Source organism: Haliaeetus albicilla, chromosome 10 (assembly GCF_947461875.1).
Source record: "Haliaeetus albicilla chromosome 10, bHalAlb1.1, whole genome shotgun sequence".
Classification (NCBI taxonomy): Eukaryota; Metazoa; Chordata; class Aves; order Accipitriformes; family Accipitridae; genus Haliaeetus; species Haliaeetus albicilla.
The window spans coordinates 3,016,853-3,032,012 of record NC_091492.1 but is presented as its reverse complement, the minus strand read 5'-3'; the positions used below and the strand labels follow the sequence as shown (position 1 = coordinate 3,032,012).

The 15,160-nt window shown below is 44.8% G+C and overlaps 2 protein-coding genes across 2 annotated transcripts; one reads left to right on the top strand and one right to left on the bottom strand.

Annotated features, from left to right (window-relative positions):
- Positions 1–535: 535 nt before the first annotated feature.
- COX4I1 (cytochrome c oxidase subunit 4I1) lies at positions 536–4,584 on the bottom strand. Its single transcript, XM_069793328.1, has 5 exons — positions 4,434–4,584; positions 3,444–3,523; positions 2,678–2,845; positions 1,586–1,717; positions 536–802 (listed from the first exon to the last, which is right to left on the bottom strand). Exons 2-5 carry the CDS (start codon positions 3,520–3,522, stop codon positions 666–668), a joined length of 516 nt encoding a protein of 171 aa, XP_069649429.1. The 5' UTR covers position 3,523; positions 4,434–4,584; the 3' UTR covers positions 536–665.
- Positions 4,585–4,622: 38 nt separating this feature from the next.
- EMC8 (ER membrane protein complex subunit 8) lies at positions 4,623–12,856 on the top strand. The gene is made up of 5 exons (XM_009926974.2): positions 4,623–4,916; positions 9,721–9,797; positions 11,217–11,286; positions 11,809–11,903; positions 12,197–12,856. Exons 1-5 carry the CDS (start codon positions 4,707–4,709, stop codon positions 12,354–12,356), a joined length of 612 nt encoding a protein of 203 aa, XP_009925276.2. The 5' UTR covers positions 4,623–4,706; the 3' UTR covers positions 12,357–12,856.
- The last annotated feature ends 2,304 nt before the right edge of the window (positions 12,857–15,160 follow it).

Here is a 15,160-nt window from a genome sequence, read left to right as displayed (position 1 = left end):
TCCCACTAAATGCATTTCTTTCCCTCCCCCAGCTGCAGTCTGCACACTGTCACCTCACTCAAGAGGCAAGGCATGAAACACTTCAGGGGTTCACATAAACCTGTCCTTAGCTGAACTAGACCTAATAATTCTCTCTCTTCCTCGCTAGAGTCCGCATGGGATACTGGAGCGAGGTTCGCAGCCTGCCCATGCTGTCAAGAACACGTTCCCTTCACAAGCAGGGCAGACAGACACAGCAGCGTTGATCCGCCCCACGACCTGCGGCAGTTTGACTCATGCCGCTGCCTTTTGGAGCGCCTGCACGCTATTTTTGGAGCGGTTATGGGACACCAAGCCTCCGCAGGGGCTGGGATCTGCTTACCTTACATGTAGTTCAGACTTCTGCACAGCAGGACTGCCGGCTGTGCCCCAGAAACATTCCCTTTAACTGATTATATACCAACCATGACACGACTCTCTGGGAAAGCTATGCCCCTCAACCCGCACTACAGATTACCGTCACAACAAACACATTTGAAGACCAGTAAAAGGAAACTTTCAAGTTAACCAGACATTTATTAGCATCTGTGTAGGCAGAGAGGTTGTTCCAGTACATAAGCAACGAGGTCACACACAGGTGATGGAATCATTTCATATTCAAGCAGAGTAGGTTCCACTGAGTTGCTTCATTTCTTCCATTCGTTCTTCTCAAAATCCCACTGGGAAGAGATGCCCTCCACGGGATTAACCCGCATGTCCAACATTCTCTTCGTCTGCGCTGACAGCCACTCGTCAGAGAAGGTGTGCGGAATAGGGCCGTACACTACAATTTAAAAGCAGGCAGAATTACATCGTGATACAAAACGAGCAAGTTGGGAACCGAGGTACAAGTTTCACTAACAAAAAGCTTTTTTCCCCCCCGAAGCCATCAGTGCTGATTACATGCACGCCATCACTGTTCAAACCTACATTCCCTACATCCAATTTCTGAAGGATTCAGCTCAGACCAGATTCCCACATTGATTCTCTAGCCATTTTGTTCATCAGAAAAGGCTTGTACCAAGACAACAGCCTCCTCCTAAACTTTCAACGCGAGTAGATGAAGCCTCAAGACAGAGAGCCGCTCATTTAACTGCGTGCTCTGCCTCACGGCAGCTGGAAGGCTCCCTCGAGGTAGGATCGTTAGCTGGGAAGGAAGCCAAACATGGCAGAAACCCAAGTGTTTACTACCCAGGCAGCAATAAACGTTTGCGACAGCAGGTTTCACAGGAGGAGGAAGCTCTGGGATCATTACTGTATCACCACTCTTTTCCCTCCCTTTCCCCTCTTCTCACCAAAACTCTCTCCACCACCTTCACCTTTATACAAGTCAGCTTCCTGAATATTTACACTATGTACCTGGTGATCTCCATGAAGTTACAGCTCCAGAACTGAGTTTCAGAGACTAACAAAGAGCAACTGCCAGGAGGTCACCAGAACGGCTGTTCGATACACATGCATTCTGACCCCCCCCGGAGTAGTTTATGGAGAATTCTCTGATTTCCCATCAGGTATCAATTGATCTTGCTCTTCATTTAAGACTTAACACTGTATGGCATTTACTTACTGTAATGTTTCTGCCAAATGAGGATGACACCAGTTACACCAAGAAAGAACAGTACTGCACCAAGGACGGTCTTCCATTCGTTTGATCCTCTGTTCATTTCTGCATAGCTCTCGTTAAATTTGATACGATACACTGCAAAAAAGTTAAAAAGCATCAAATCATTTCTTTTACTCTTCCTGTGACTTGCAGGCAACTGGTCGCTCTCCAAAGGGAGGTGACCAAAGCCTAAAGCTGAACGAAAGGGGAAGGAAGGCCTGACAGGAGAAACGGGGCTCTCCTTCCCTCCCTCCAATTCCCAGGGCGGTTACTGACCACAAAGCTTCCTAGCACAAATAATTTCAACGGGAACACTGGTATCTCAAAAGGCTTCCCTCAGCTTCGCCACTAAGGCCCACAATATTTTGAAGTTCAAAACAGCATTAGATTTGGAGAGTGCTTACGAATATTTGAGCGATTCACAAAAGAGTTTTAAACCTTCTCACTGGGACACAGGTGGACACAGCACTGTTGACAGATCAGGCTCTCACTTGCATACCATGACGGCAGTTAGAAAAGATGATGCGGTTTTATTGGCAAGTCAAAACACCTGCTTGGCACTTTAATTACCTGAAATTTGGTAATGCTACAGTCAGTGGTCATTAACATTCAAATACACAGGGTTCATTTTACTCTGCCGGATTAAGAATTGCATATTATTACAACGAAGAGATGTTTTTCTGGCTTGTCGATAGCCGACGGGAATCAAGAAACAAATATAATGATTATTTGTTTTCTGGAAGAGGAAGAAATTGCTGAACTTCACTTCCAGCACCTAACAGACACCATGGCAGGCGCTTCTAACTTTTTGAAACAGCACCAAGGATCCCAGGAACACAAACCACTGATCTCCGCTCGCACGTACACAAGGAGCTCCATCATAATTAATAAAGCTCCTTCACGGCTCTGCTCGCAGAGCCGCTGGAAAGAGCAGGGTTTAGCAGCTACCTCAACAGGCACTGCCTGCCACTTTATAGTAAAAGCTGTCAACAATGAACGCGCAACAGATCAGATCGCGTGGTTGCTAGCTGTGAGGTTAAAGCCCCTGCTACGTACATTCGACTTTCTCATCAACAGACAGAGCAGTCCAAGACGCCTTTTCCTTCTCTTTCAGCGCCTTCTGCTGAGCAGAGAGATCCCTTACAAAGGCCACTTCAGGCAGGGGAACGTCACGACGGTCAACATATGCTGGGAGGCTGAAATCCTCTGCTTTGACAACACCAGCTGCACATGGGAACAGAATACACACCCATCCAAGCTTCTGACTCTTGCACAAACATCCCTTACTGGTTACAATACAAAAAAACAACGGAGCAGTCAAAAACGTGATGACAGTTAAGGAATACAGGAGGGAAAAGACTTCTGGATGAAGCATTCATCGGGGAGGAAGAGGGAAAAGAGAGAGTACTTAAAGCAGGTGCTATTTTAAGAGTGTAAGAATAAAGCAGAAGGAGGATCTACATAAAAGGTAATATCCAAAATGACTTTATTAATGTCTTGGCCATCTCTGTTTCCAGCTGTCACACTGATCACCTCCCCTACCAAATACCTAGAAGCCCCCTCCACCTTTTCCATCCTAGTTTCTGCCTGGCCCTCGGCTCCTGCCTCCTCCCCAGCAGCCCTGCCTACGCCTCCGCAATGCCATCTGCTGGCACCGCCTGCTCAGACAGCTGTCCTGCCACCGGGCAAGGCACCAGCCTCACCAAACCCCCTCTATCCCAATTCTTTCCTTACCCAAACCCCAGCAGCAGCTTTTTGTGTTCTTCCTCTAGAGCTCTTGTTTTATCGTCCTTACTAAAACAGCGAAGCAGTTGCCACCTACCATGGCCGTGCGCTCTCACACAGATGGAGGTGGAGATGGCTCTCTTCCCAATGAGGCTGAATGCCCTGGAAGCCAACATCCTGTCAGCGCAAAACAACAGCAGGTAAGTCAGCGTCAAGTAAAGACATCGAATGTACACAGGTGAAATAACACCATTTTCCAATAGCCTATAAAAAAGAAAAGCCGGCCTAGAGGCTTCTTGCCCCTTCTCCAAAGAGCAGCACATCAGACTGAACCGCTCCGGGCTTTTCAGGGACATTCCCCCACTAGAGCTACTTGGATGAGTCTTCCTCTCCCCTCTTTTTTCCCTACAGCCTCCTGTATTTGAACTCAAAGGCATTCTCATGTTCAAGTCAGCCTTCCAGGATGCTTTGCTTTCGCTCAGCAATGAATCGTTCCTGAGCACAAGCCAGGAGCCCCAGGCGAGCCGAGTCTAAACACATCTCACACCCGCTGAGGAAACACTCCAGCAGCGAACAACACCGGCATGTCCGAGGGAAGGGCAGACACCCAGCTAACGGTTTCTCCCACAGCCTCCCCGCCCAAGCCTCCGCTCCAGGACACGGGTTTCTCACAGGCCCCAGGCCTCAGCAAACAAACAAACAAAAAAAAAAACCACGAACCCCCCACGAGGTGAGCGCGGAGCCCACGGCCGACGCCTGACCTTGGCGTGGACCTCACGGCACAGGGAAGCGAGGCCCCCGCCCCCCCGTCCACGGTGTCACCCCCGGCAGTGACGCCTGACACCCGCCCGACATGCCGTGACACCGGCGATATGACGCCGCACCGACACACCCCCCCCCGGCTCCTTCAAGGGGAAGGCCGCAGCCCTCCGCCCCTCATTCCCCCGCCGCCAACCCGGCCTGCGCCACCCGCCATCCCCCGGGGCGGCTGAATATGGCGGGCAGGGCCCACCCGACCACCGGCGGGGAGCGGGCAGCCCCCGTACCCCCCGTTACCCCCCTCCCGGCCCCGCCGCGGCCCGACGACCTGGCGACCGTCCTCTACCCGGGGCTGCGACCGGAAGGAGGCGGCCGAGCGGAAGCGCGGTGCACGCCGGGAGTAGGCGGGAGAGCGAGAAGCCGCGAAGGAGCGGCCCTTTAACCCGTGGGGTTGATGGGATACGGGAGGACCGCCCCCCCATTCCCTCCGCCTTCGCTTTTTTACGACAGCGCTTGACGGCGTTTGACGACACTTGGCGGCGGGACGGGGAGCGGGGCCGGTGAAGCGGTGGCGGCCGTCGGGGCTGTCTGCCGTGGCAGGATGAAGCTGACCACTCAAGCTTACTGCAAAATGGTGCTGCACGGCGCCAAGTACCCGCACTGCGCCGTTAACGGGCTGCTGGTGGCCGAACGGCCGTCGGGCGCTCCGCGTCGCGACCAGACCGGGCCTCCCTCGCTTTTCGTCGACTGTATCCCGCTCTTTCACGGTACCCTGGCTCTGGCACCCATGCTGGAGGTGGCCCTCACCTTGGTAAGGCTCTAGGCCTGGGAGGGATGCGGCCGGGGGTGAGGAAGGGCCGGTGCTGAGGGGACTTGGGGGGCTGGGGTAGTTCTGCCAGCCCTGCGATAGCCAAATATGTGGGGTGAGCGGTAAAAGTAAAGTGGAAAAAAAAAAACAAACCCGAGGTCCACCCGCTGTACGGCTCTCCACTGGGGAAGCAGCAGCAAACTGCAAAGCCTCGTAGTTTTGTCTAATTTCTTTGCCAGTGCAGAGAAACTGCTACTTCTGTCAGTGTCATTATCTCCGAATAACTCCCAGAGGGAATGTCCTTATTCTACAGCAGGAAGAGCTTTTCCCAGCTTACCTTTAGGGCACTTCAAAGCAGTATCAGCTAATTGGAAAAGGGCATGCTTGTCTCCAAGTAAGAGTGTATAGATGCATATATATATATATGCATTTCGTAATTCATTTTAGTGTGCTTTCCCATTTATGGAAGCCATTAGCCTAAATAGGGAAAAAAAAAATTTATGTGTCTTCATACTGGAGGTCTGGCTTGGGTTTGAAATCTCACTTTGTATCTTGCAAGCTAGCTGGTGACTAGTTAACCGTGGGACAGGCTGGGGCAGCCAAGCACTCCCCGTTACAATATCCCCTACCTTGCCTGCCACTGTGGAAGAGCAATTAGTCATTGTGGGATAATCCATTTTCCCCCCTTCGTCACATAGGCAGGACAAGAACAATGTCAGGACCGTAGGGCTGGCGCTTTCCAGTTTAAACGCCCTGGTCATGAAGACTGGGAGCCATCCTGCATTGGGCCACAGCTCCTTTCTGCCTGGCATTTGGGGAGAGTCCCTTTGTCAAAACCAGAAGACGGAGGGAGCAAAACATGCTCGGATTTTATTGTAACGGGGAATCAGGGTGGGCTGGTGCAAATCTGGAGGCAAAGAAGCATTTTGGCACCTTTGCTCTAGGCGTAGCCACCACTGAAGTGAGATCTGGGTGTGATTTGGGCTCTGGACTTTTCTATCCATTTAAAGACTTGTCATTATTAACAGGAGAAAATCCATGCCTTTTTGATTTCTGTAAAAGTAACTAATTTCTGATTCTTCTAGACTTCTTGGCCTAAACATTTCCCTCAGTTTAACAAATTGGTTCATCAGAAAATATTCATTTGTAAATAAATTCCTGGTTTTTCCAGTTGAGATGACACCATGGGAATTTTGAGATCTTTCTGAAGCCTGGGTATGATGAAATGCAGCCAGAGGCACAGGAACAGGGGCCGAGCCTGAGCCTTGGCCGTTTAGGTTTGCCATACTGCTGTGGAGCACACAAAATTTGTCAGTCTTAAGTCTGTTTACGCCAGTGTAACAGTATAGGAGTAACACAGAAAAGTATGCTGGTCGTGTAATCGTTATCTGCTTACGGTTTTCCTCATGTTACTGCTTGGGAAAATGTAAAAAGACTGTACATAATTGCTTTAATGTAGGCAAGGCTTGACTTTACCTTTCTGGACAACGGTAATTTGTTTTTCCTCTGGGAATGAGTAAGTGGAAGTTGCTAATGAAGTATAGAGTAACATGTATAATATATTTAAAGTATGTGTAGGGTTTGTCTTTAAATCGGGATTAGATGCCTTTCTACAGGGTCGGTGGCAGTGAATTTTTGTGAACTTTAGGCCTTCACTCTAGTTTTCTAGTGTAGATCTTGCTACAGGATCATATTATTAGGAAATAAATCCTGTTTCTTGCAACATCTGAAATGTCTTGCCACATCTACAGTAAGCAAATCATTATGGAACCAAAGAAATGGCATTGTCTTACATATTTGCTCTTGGGTTTTGATACAAAAAGTTTAAGATCGGAAACCCCCAGCATTTCCCACGTTAATTAGGACTTGCTAAGTCACATCGTTGTTTGCAGTCACATTTGATGACTTCTGTGATACTTGGCAGCTTTAAAACACAGCGCTTGACAAGAGCCCAAGGCCTTTTGCTCTTGTTCTTTGTTTAAACAAAGGCAAAGGTGTCAATAAATACTGGCACGGCAGCTATGAAAATTGGATTTTATTGTTGTAAGGTTTAAAAGGAGGGCGCTCTCGCCTGTTCCGTACAACATAATGCATGGTTACTGAATAAATCAGTGAGATTAGCATGGTTGCAACTCAGTGTTTGTAGCGAAGCGCCCCTGTTTCTAAAGGATTTTGAAGCTTTGACAGGTTTCGATGGGATCTGTTGCTTTTCCAGTTCAATTACTGCTGATTCTTGGTCAAGCCTGTGGACTGGTCATACATGTGAGAGTTTTCTAGAACTAGCCCCACGAGCTTCACCTCCTTTTCTCTGACCTGAGTTATCCCAGAACATCAAATGGGGGAAATAGTCTCCAGATTTAATCTGAAAATAGAGGGTACGCTTTCAAACGGACTTGTCCATGTGGTAACTTCTAAAAATTGCGAGCAGTGGTTTAGTAGCAGCCTAGGTACAAGGAAGCAACAAAATCGGATTTTATTAAACACGCAGCAGTGCTTGAAGGTTTGTAGCTCTGGAGGAGAGAGCAGAAGGGCGTGTGTTTAATTTGCACTTTGGCTTGTCGGTTTTAAATCCCTTTCAATAATGGAGTCATTAAAGAAAAAGTGAATTAAGTTTCACATGGGGGGTTTTTTGTGCCTTTGAATGTCTCAGCTAATTGATGTGGTTTTGCAACCGCACCTTCTCAAAAAAAAAAAAAAAAAAAAAAAAAAACAAAAAAAACCATGCAGCACTTCCCCCTCCATCCGCATGGCTGGCTCCCTGCTGCCTGAAACAGTGGTCTGATGGCAGTATGTTACAGCCTTTCTCCTCCCAGGGCTCTCGTAAACCCCCCTGCCACCAGCCTTTGGTGGCTGCAGCAAATCGGAGGGCAGGCCACTTTTGATTTTTCAGGGGTGACATGCACCGTGTGGAAGCAAGATACAATTTGTCGTCCCGTTGGCTTGCCCTCTTCAGGGCTGGACATGACTAAAAATATCAGGGGCTAATTGATGCTGAGGCTACCTGTGGTGACAGTGCCGCGGTTAGAAAGTGTTTGGAAATTGCAGGTGGAAACAGCTTTAATTCCAAAAAGATTTTTTTCCTTTTTTTTTTTTTTTTTTTTTTATGGAAGCAGTCTTTAGTTACCACTTAGGGAACTGAGAACTTAAAAATCATACTCTCTTTTTTTAAGACCATTTTCAGTACGCAAGAAAAATTAATTTAGAACTAAGGATTTTTATTTTTAAATTGATGGACTTTTTTTTAATTATTATTAATTTTAGTGTCTGGGCTTCTGGCTTTAATGCCAAGCTTTCAAGCCACTAATAATTAAAACCGTAGTCCTAAGCCCTCAAAATGGGTTTATAATTGAAACAGCAGTTGGCCCTCAGCTATAGCAGGGCTACGCAGCCTTTTTTTTTTTTTTTTTTTTTAATCACGTAAATCCATGTCATCCCTTGTAGGGGAGGGATTATTCACGTGGCTTTTTTTTGTTTGTTTATGCAGTCTAATACTATAATTATTGCTAAATATGAGGTTTATTTGACTTGCAGGATGCGACAGGTCAGCATCAGGTATATTTTTGGACTCCATTTTAATATAGCTATTGAGGGTTTTTTGATGCATGCTCTTTAGGGACTGCAGAGGAAAATTCTAGCTGCTTTCTCCACTTCTGTGTTTCAGGGCTCTATTATGCTGAATTGATATCCTCAGTTATAAGGAGAAACATCATACATACATATATATATATATATGTATTTTCAAAGCAAGACAGACTCAGCAGGAGGAATTCAGATCCAGCATAAAGCAGAAAGAACAGCAGTGTGTGCGTGCTGAAACTGCACTTAAAAAAAAAAAAAGCCACAAGAAAACTACATAAACTTTTGTACTTGTGTAAATCAAAAGTTGTGTAAATCACATGCAAAGAAATGCATACGTTTTTGCATTTACATACAGATGTTATGTGAGGAGGAGCTGCCTGGACTGACCATGTCTGTAATGGAGATGAGAGAATTTATGCCAATAGCTCTTTCAGCGAGCCCTTATCTTGTGGCTAAGCTGGAGAGTATTTTTAGAAGAGTGTTCAGTTTCGATTGAAAGATTTCAAAAGAGTGGAGAATCCACCCACATGGTTTGATAAGTTGCTCCCGCGGTTAGTTACCCTTGCAGGTGAACTCTCAAAGGAAAACAATTTTATCACAAAAGGCTTTTCGTAACGGAGCAGGTTGAAAAAATGATAAATGGGGCAAACTTTTTCTGCCTCACATTTACCTTTCACTTTAACCTTTATTTGCTAATTAAGGTAAAAAATGCTTACACTTTAACCTAGAAATATTATGTTAGAAATAAAATGAACAGGCTCATTTTGAAAGGACAGTACAGTCACACATCTACATGCTGAACATTTTCGAACTTCTCTCTGTCAAATGAACACTAACAGAAAATAGCCATAAACAGCAATAGGTAAGACCTAGACTCCTTTCCCAGGCAGCATTGCTGAAGCTCTTTACTAGTCTTGTCATTTGAATTTAGGCCAGACTTTGACTGAGATAACTTCTTGCTCTTTTGCTCCATTTGGTTAATGTTTTCCATCATTCTCCGAATGTTCAATTTGGTTTCTCTGATCTCGCTAAATTAGCCAAAGTCTGTGTGTGAGTGCACACATAAATATATATAAATGTGTATATATTTAAAGAAGCAGTTGGCAAAGATATTGTAATCATTCAATTACTGTTTTATTTGCAGGACAGACATGAGATGTCCTTAGTTCTGTAGGGTTTTTTCTTTTTTTTTTTTTCCTGGGCTTAATTGTTCCAATTACTTTTTCAGATTGACTCTTGGTGCAAAGAGAATAGCTACGTGATAGCTGGATATTACCAGGCAAATGAACGCGTGAAAGATGCCAGGTGTGTTGGTGCAATATTTCCTTCTGTTTGCTCTTTTATGTTGTACTTTGTACTCTGCCAACAAAAATCATCAACATAAATCATGCGTGTTGATTAACTTTGACAACTGTCATCTGGTTTCACATTGTCTTCGTGGTGCTGGTGGATATGGCCTTTGTTCAGGTGCAGAAACCCCAGTCTTTCCAGAATCACTCCTCTTTAGTGGATACTATAAAAGGCCAGTCTTTGAACGACTGCCAACCAGTTTAATTACAGTTGTCAGGGAAATAGCCAAAATTTGCAGGAGCGTTAGCTTGTGCAGTACGTATCTTGTAAACTTGAATGACTCTGAGTATCTTTTGGAAGGTCTTTCAGAAGTGACCTAATTCTTACTAAACTACTTAATAGTCTCCGAGTTTTACTGAAGCATTTTCTTACATGGTAAAGGGACGGTCTTGAAGTGGAAGATGATGTCAGTCAAGCAGAAATACCTCTTTTCACTTATTTTCCCCAGGATTAGTCTTTTTTTTTTCCCTGCTAGCTATCTTAAATTACTCAATAAGCAATAAAGGGGCCTTCCTGTGGAGCCACAATATAGCTTTAGGTATGTGTATCAACTATTTTCCCCTGCATCTATTAGACAAATCCAGTATCAGGACTAATGAGAGTACGTCATACTTGCATTCAAAGAAAATATGAAGGGTTTGTTTAAAGTATTATGCTACGTTCCGGTTATTTTGTTAATGTATATCCTTCAGTCACAAGTATGGTTTTTTAAGTAATACTTGTGACTGCTAAGGCATCTAACAGGGATAAGGGCATTATTTGTCCTTTCTTTACAAGGGAAATAAATCTGCGTGAGACATTTTTAAGGAGAAGATACAGTTTCTCTGTTCTGTTTGAGGTTTGAAAGAATATCACAGGCTTGGTTGCTTTTTTTTTAAATTCCGATTTCATTTCTGAAGATAACTGGCACCACGCAGAGACTGTCATCTTTGAAACATGGTAAAGGTTTTTCTTTAAAAGATTACCTGATTTTGGTAGAGAAGCTGGGCAGTGAGTGGGTTCAAATGCAGACTGGGGAGCAAACTCTGTTTCTTTTTTAAATGCCTGCAAGGGCAAAAGTGGCTGCGGTCTTTGGTCTGGTGGAAGAAGGTAGGAGGCCACAAAACGTTCATTCCACGTTAAGTCTGCAGTGAGCATTTTGCTGTTCAAAAACCCTTTGCCTAAGCATAGCTGAGATCGAGATCATGTGCTGAAGAGAGGAGCTGGGGTTTTCTTGGCCTTCTGACTTCAATCAAGTGTAGCATCAGCTCGATATCTTGTTCCTGTTTGTAAGCACGCAGTGTAGTTTTCACATCTCTTTAAGCATATTTCCTGCTGGTGTCAGCTGAAATGTCATGGTTCACATAACACAGTTACTTTTACCTTCTGCTGCAGTCCAAACCAGGTTGCGGAAAAAGTGGCCTCCAGAATTGCAGAGGGCTTTAACGATACAGCGCTCATAATGGTAAATTACTTCATTGCTCCCCCCCCCCTTTCTGTATTGTTAATGTTATGACCGTGGTGTTGGACTAGCCATTTAAATGCTCTTCTCTGGGTCCTCTAATAGTGAAGTAACTAATTTCCTCTTTCCCTCCAAATGCTCTGGGGAAGAGATGCAATGACCTGTAGCCAGTGAAGTTCTTGGTCTACAGAGAGACTGCGGTTAGTTCTCTGCTGTCTCAAAGGAAGTGAAGGCCTTCTCTGCTTGCGAGGCTTGAGGGAAGGCAGTGTATTTCATGACTTCAGATCCCCTTCTGTGACTTAAACTCTGGTCTTTTATGAAACAAACAGTGCTTTGCGTCCTTGCTGCAGTGACAAAGGATGTTGGCAGTTTAAACATGTAAAATTTGGCTCACTCGAAAGTAGAACAGTGGATAAGTTAGTGTAAGGTGCCCTGTTTGTAAAAACTGACTTTGTTTTTTATATCATCTCTTTACTTGGGATCTTGAGGAAGAGACTAAGGTGGTGTTTTCCTGTTGCACAACAGGTTGATAACACCAAGTTTACGATGGAGTGCGTAGAGCCTGCCATTCATGTGTATGAGCTTCATGAGAACAAGTGGAGGTGCAAGGACCCCCACGTGTGAGTAAACTTCAGAGTCTGTTTGTGTTCAGGTAGTAAGGAAAAAGGGGTTGCCTGGTTAAGGGCAAAACTTGGACTGTGATCAGTGACACTGTAAGGGCGGTGGGTGTAGCTGACAGTGCTTTTAAAGCTGGTTTTTGCTATAGTGAAAGAGATGGAAGGCTTGTGCAGCTAGGCAGTGGTATGACCACCATGACCATGTGTCAGAGAGTGTGGCTTAATTTCCGGAGTGGAGGAGGTAGTGGAGATTTTCTTTGTGATTACTTTTAATTCCTGGTTATTTTACGTCCTAGTGATTTTTGTGAAGATTGGACCGAAGCCCAGAGAATCGCTGCATCTCTCTTGGACAGCAAGTCCTACGAGACGCTTGTAGATTTTGATAATCACCTGGATGATATCCGGAACGACTGGACAAACCCAGAGATCAACAAAGCTGTCCTCCACCTGTGTTAGAAGGGTTTCTACTGACTAATTTATGGGCATTCCCACTATGTACTGAAGAGACAAAAATGCTATTTTTGAATGTAAATAGAATAATATTCAGTACCTTGTGTGGAAACCCGACTGATTAAAAAGGAGTGGCACGTCACATGGCAGAGTGATGTGTCCGTAAGCCGTTGACTCTTTTTTGTGAGATTCCTTGGAAGAACTGCAAACTGTCAGTTACAGCTGTCCTCGTGGATGCCTTCCCAGTTGTAGCAAATGTTGCTATTCCTTCAAAACCAGAACTACTTCTGCTTGTCCCTACTGTTCGTATTACAAAGTTTTGACTAAGTTTTTCTAATCTTTAGAGAGGTTACTTTTTAATGATTTACAGAAATACCTTGTCCTCAGATGAGAAATTTTAAGGTCAAATACATACAATGTAAGGTTAACGGTTTCTTTTGACCTGGCTTGGAAACGTATTTCTGTCGGCACAGTAAAATGCCAGCTGCTAAGGACGATGAACCATGCTCACGTGTCACCTGTTTTGCAGTGGTTTAGCATGACACAGCTACAGAGAACGTGTTAAAGCAGTATTCCCAAACGCCATGGTGATTCCTGCTCTCCGTGGGCATACAACCACAGTTATTGCTTGAATATGTTAAACCCAAGGTAAAAACAAATATTCACCTAACAATTTGTAAAAAGGACTGGAAGTGCACTAATGAGTTTGAATGACAGTTCTAAACCAGTTTGAGTCCACAAAAGAAGAGTGAAATTAATTTTATTATTAATTATTATTATTAATTTTATGCAGTCTTTTGGGGTTTTATAAACAGATCTCATTTTCAACTGGTTCCTATGGTGTCCGTTTAAGTGGGTCTAAAATGTATCCCTCCAAGTTCAAGGCAAGCGATCCAAGTACATCGAATCAAGGAGCCTAGATATAGTCTAGTTCAGCTTCTGTCTGTCATTCTAATTAATGTTTGTTTCTAAGAAGCAGCTTGCTGGACAGTGAAGCTTTATCTCGGGCTAGTACAGTTCTTTGTAAGTAAGTTGCCTTGCTCCTCATGGTTGTTTGTGAAAGTGTAGTTAAACATAGCCTCAACCTGCAACAGTTTCTCTACATTTCCTTTTCTTCCTACCCAAAAATCTTTTTACAAGGAAGATCCAAATGATCCACCTCTCTCCAAGTTCCTGCTTTTTCCTTTGCGTTCTTATTTTAAAACATGGGGAGTGGGATTGTCAAAACCTCTTGGTCTACCTCTGCTTCTATTTAAATAAGCACAAGTTTTACTCTTGGCCTTAGCAAGAGATGGAGCAAGGCTGAAATCCTGTTCTGAGGCAGTGATAGAACCAGGATCCCTCCAGTCAGGTCCTGCTGTGGAGTTCCCTGCAGTTCAGATTCCACAAAGCCATGAGGCGAGGTCTGAGATTCAGCTTCCTGTCCAAGGAGGAGATGAAGGTTTGAACTGAAAGGTTCGGTTTGTCTCCCTACTATGCAGTAGTAAGGTGTGATGGGCATTACAAAAGGGATTGGCACTTAAGTCAGTAGCCTTTCCTAAGCATGAGTCAGATAGGCTTGCAGGAAAGGAAAATGTTTTCACTTGTTGAGCGAAAACGTGTGTCTAGCTCACAAACAGCGAGATAAACATGTTCCATGGCTGTTTACTACACATCCACAGCTGGATGAAAAGAAATGGCAATGCTCTGGCAACGTATATTTGGAGTAGGCTCCACAAATAGCACATGCTGCAGGAAGAGGACTGTTGTCTTACTTTGTACAAACACCTCATGAAATCTAACCTATTGTTCCAGAGGCAGATGTTATCTTAGCAAGACGGGTTCCATTAGTTATGTGAGATTGTCAGCCAACGCTGCCATATAAGCCGGTATGTCTCCTGAGCCACAGGAAACGTATTTCTTATTCTTTGTAACTAGATGTCATAATCAAGCTTTGATCGTATATATGCTAATACAGTCTAATCTCGCAGTACTCCCCCCTCACCCTCGTAAGACAAAGCAAAATGTATGTCATCAGTCTGTAACCTGATGGAAACACTCCCTGTGACAAACCATTGAGACATGTTGCTGGAAGGGGAGCAGCTTTTAATGCTTTGTCTTTCCCTCTTTTTATCTTCTGTTTGCTTTTAAATGAGGTCCTTTGAGTGTTTTGCCACCAGTAGAAGCCCAGGCTGGCTTTAAGCAAAAAGGACAAGCGTTGCTGTGCTCAGATCTTATCTCACCTGTCCTATTTGCATTGAAGGCTGGACAAAAGGCAGCAATTTCATAAAGGCAAGGCAGCCTGCAGCCACTGTGGCTCATGTGAAAGAATGAGGAAACTGCGGGGCTCAGCGAAGGCTGTGTTCCCCTTTCCTGCTAATGTACCAAACCTTTCTGCAGGAGCAAATGCTGGTTTCCTGGCTGGTGGATCAGCTGCATTCATTGGAGGAATTCAAGGTAACTCCTTTTAAAACTGCTGGGGAAGAAATCTTGGGGAAGGTGTCTGCATCTCCATTGCTGAAGTCCTCCTGATAGCTGGGAAGACAGCACTGGGCATGGGTGTCTTACTCTTTTTTTGTTTTGTTAGCAATTAATTACATGCAGCTTTTTTTTATTCCCTTCCCCACCGGTGTTCACCAAGATTTGGAGATTTGCCTGCCCAGATGTTTAACTCCCAGCTCTTTACCTCATCCATAGGACCTCAGGCACTTGGAAATGCAAAATTATTCCCACGTGGGATTCTTTTTTCCACTCTCAACCCTAATATTTCAAAACAGTAATAAACAGACCCCGCAAGTATCTGAAAATGCCAGTATAAAGTGCTTGGGTTT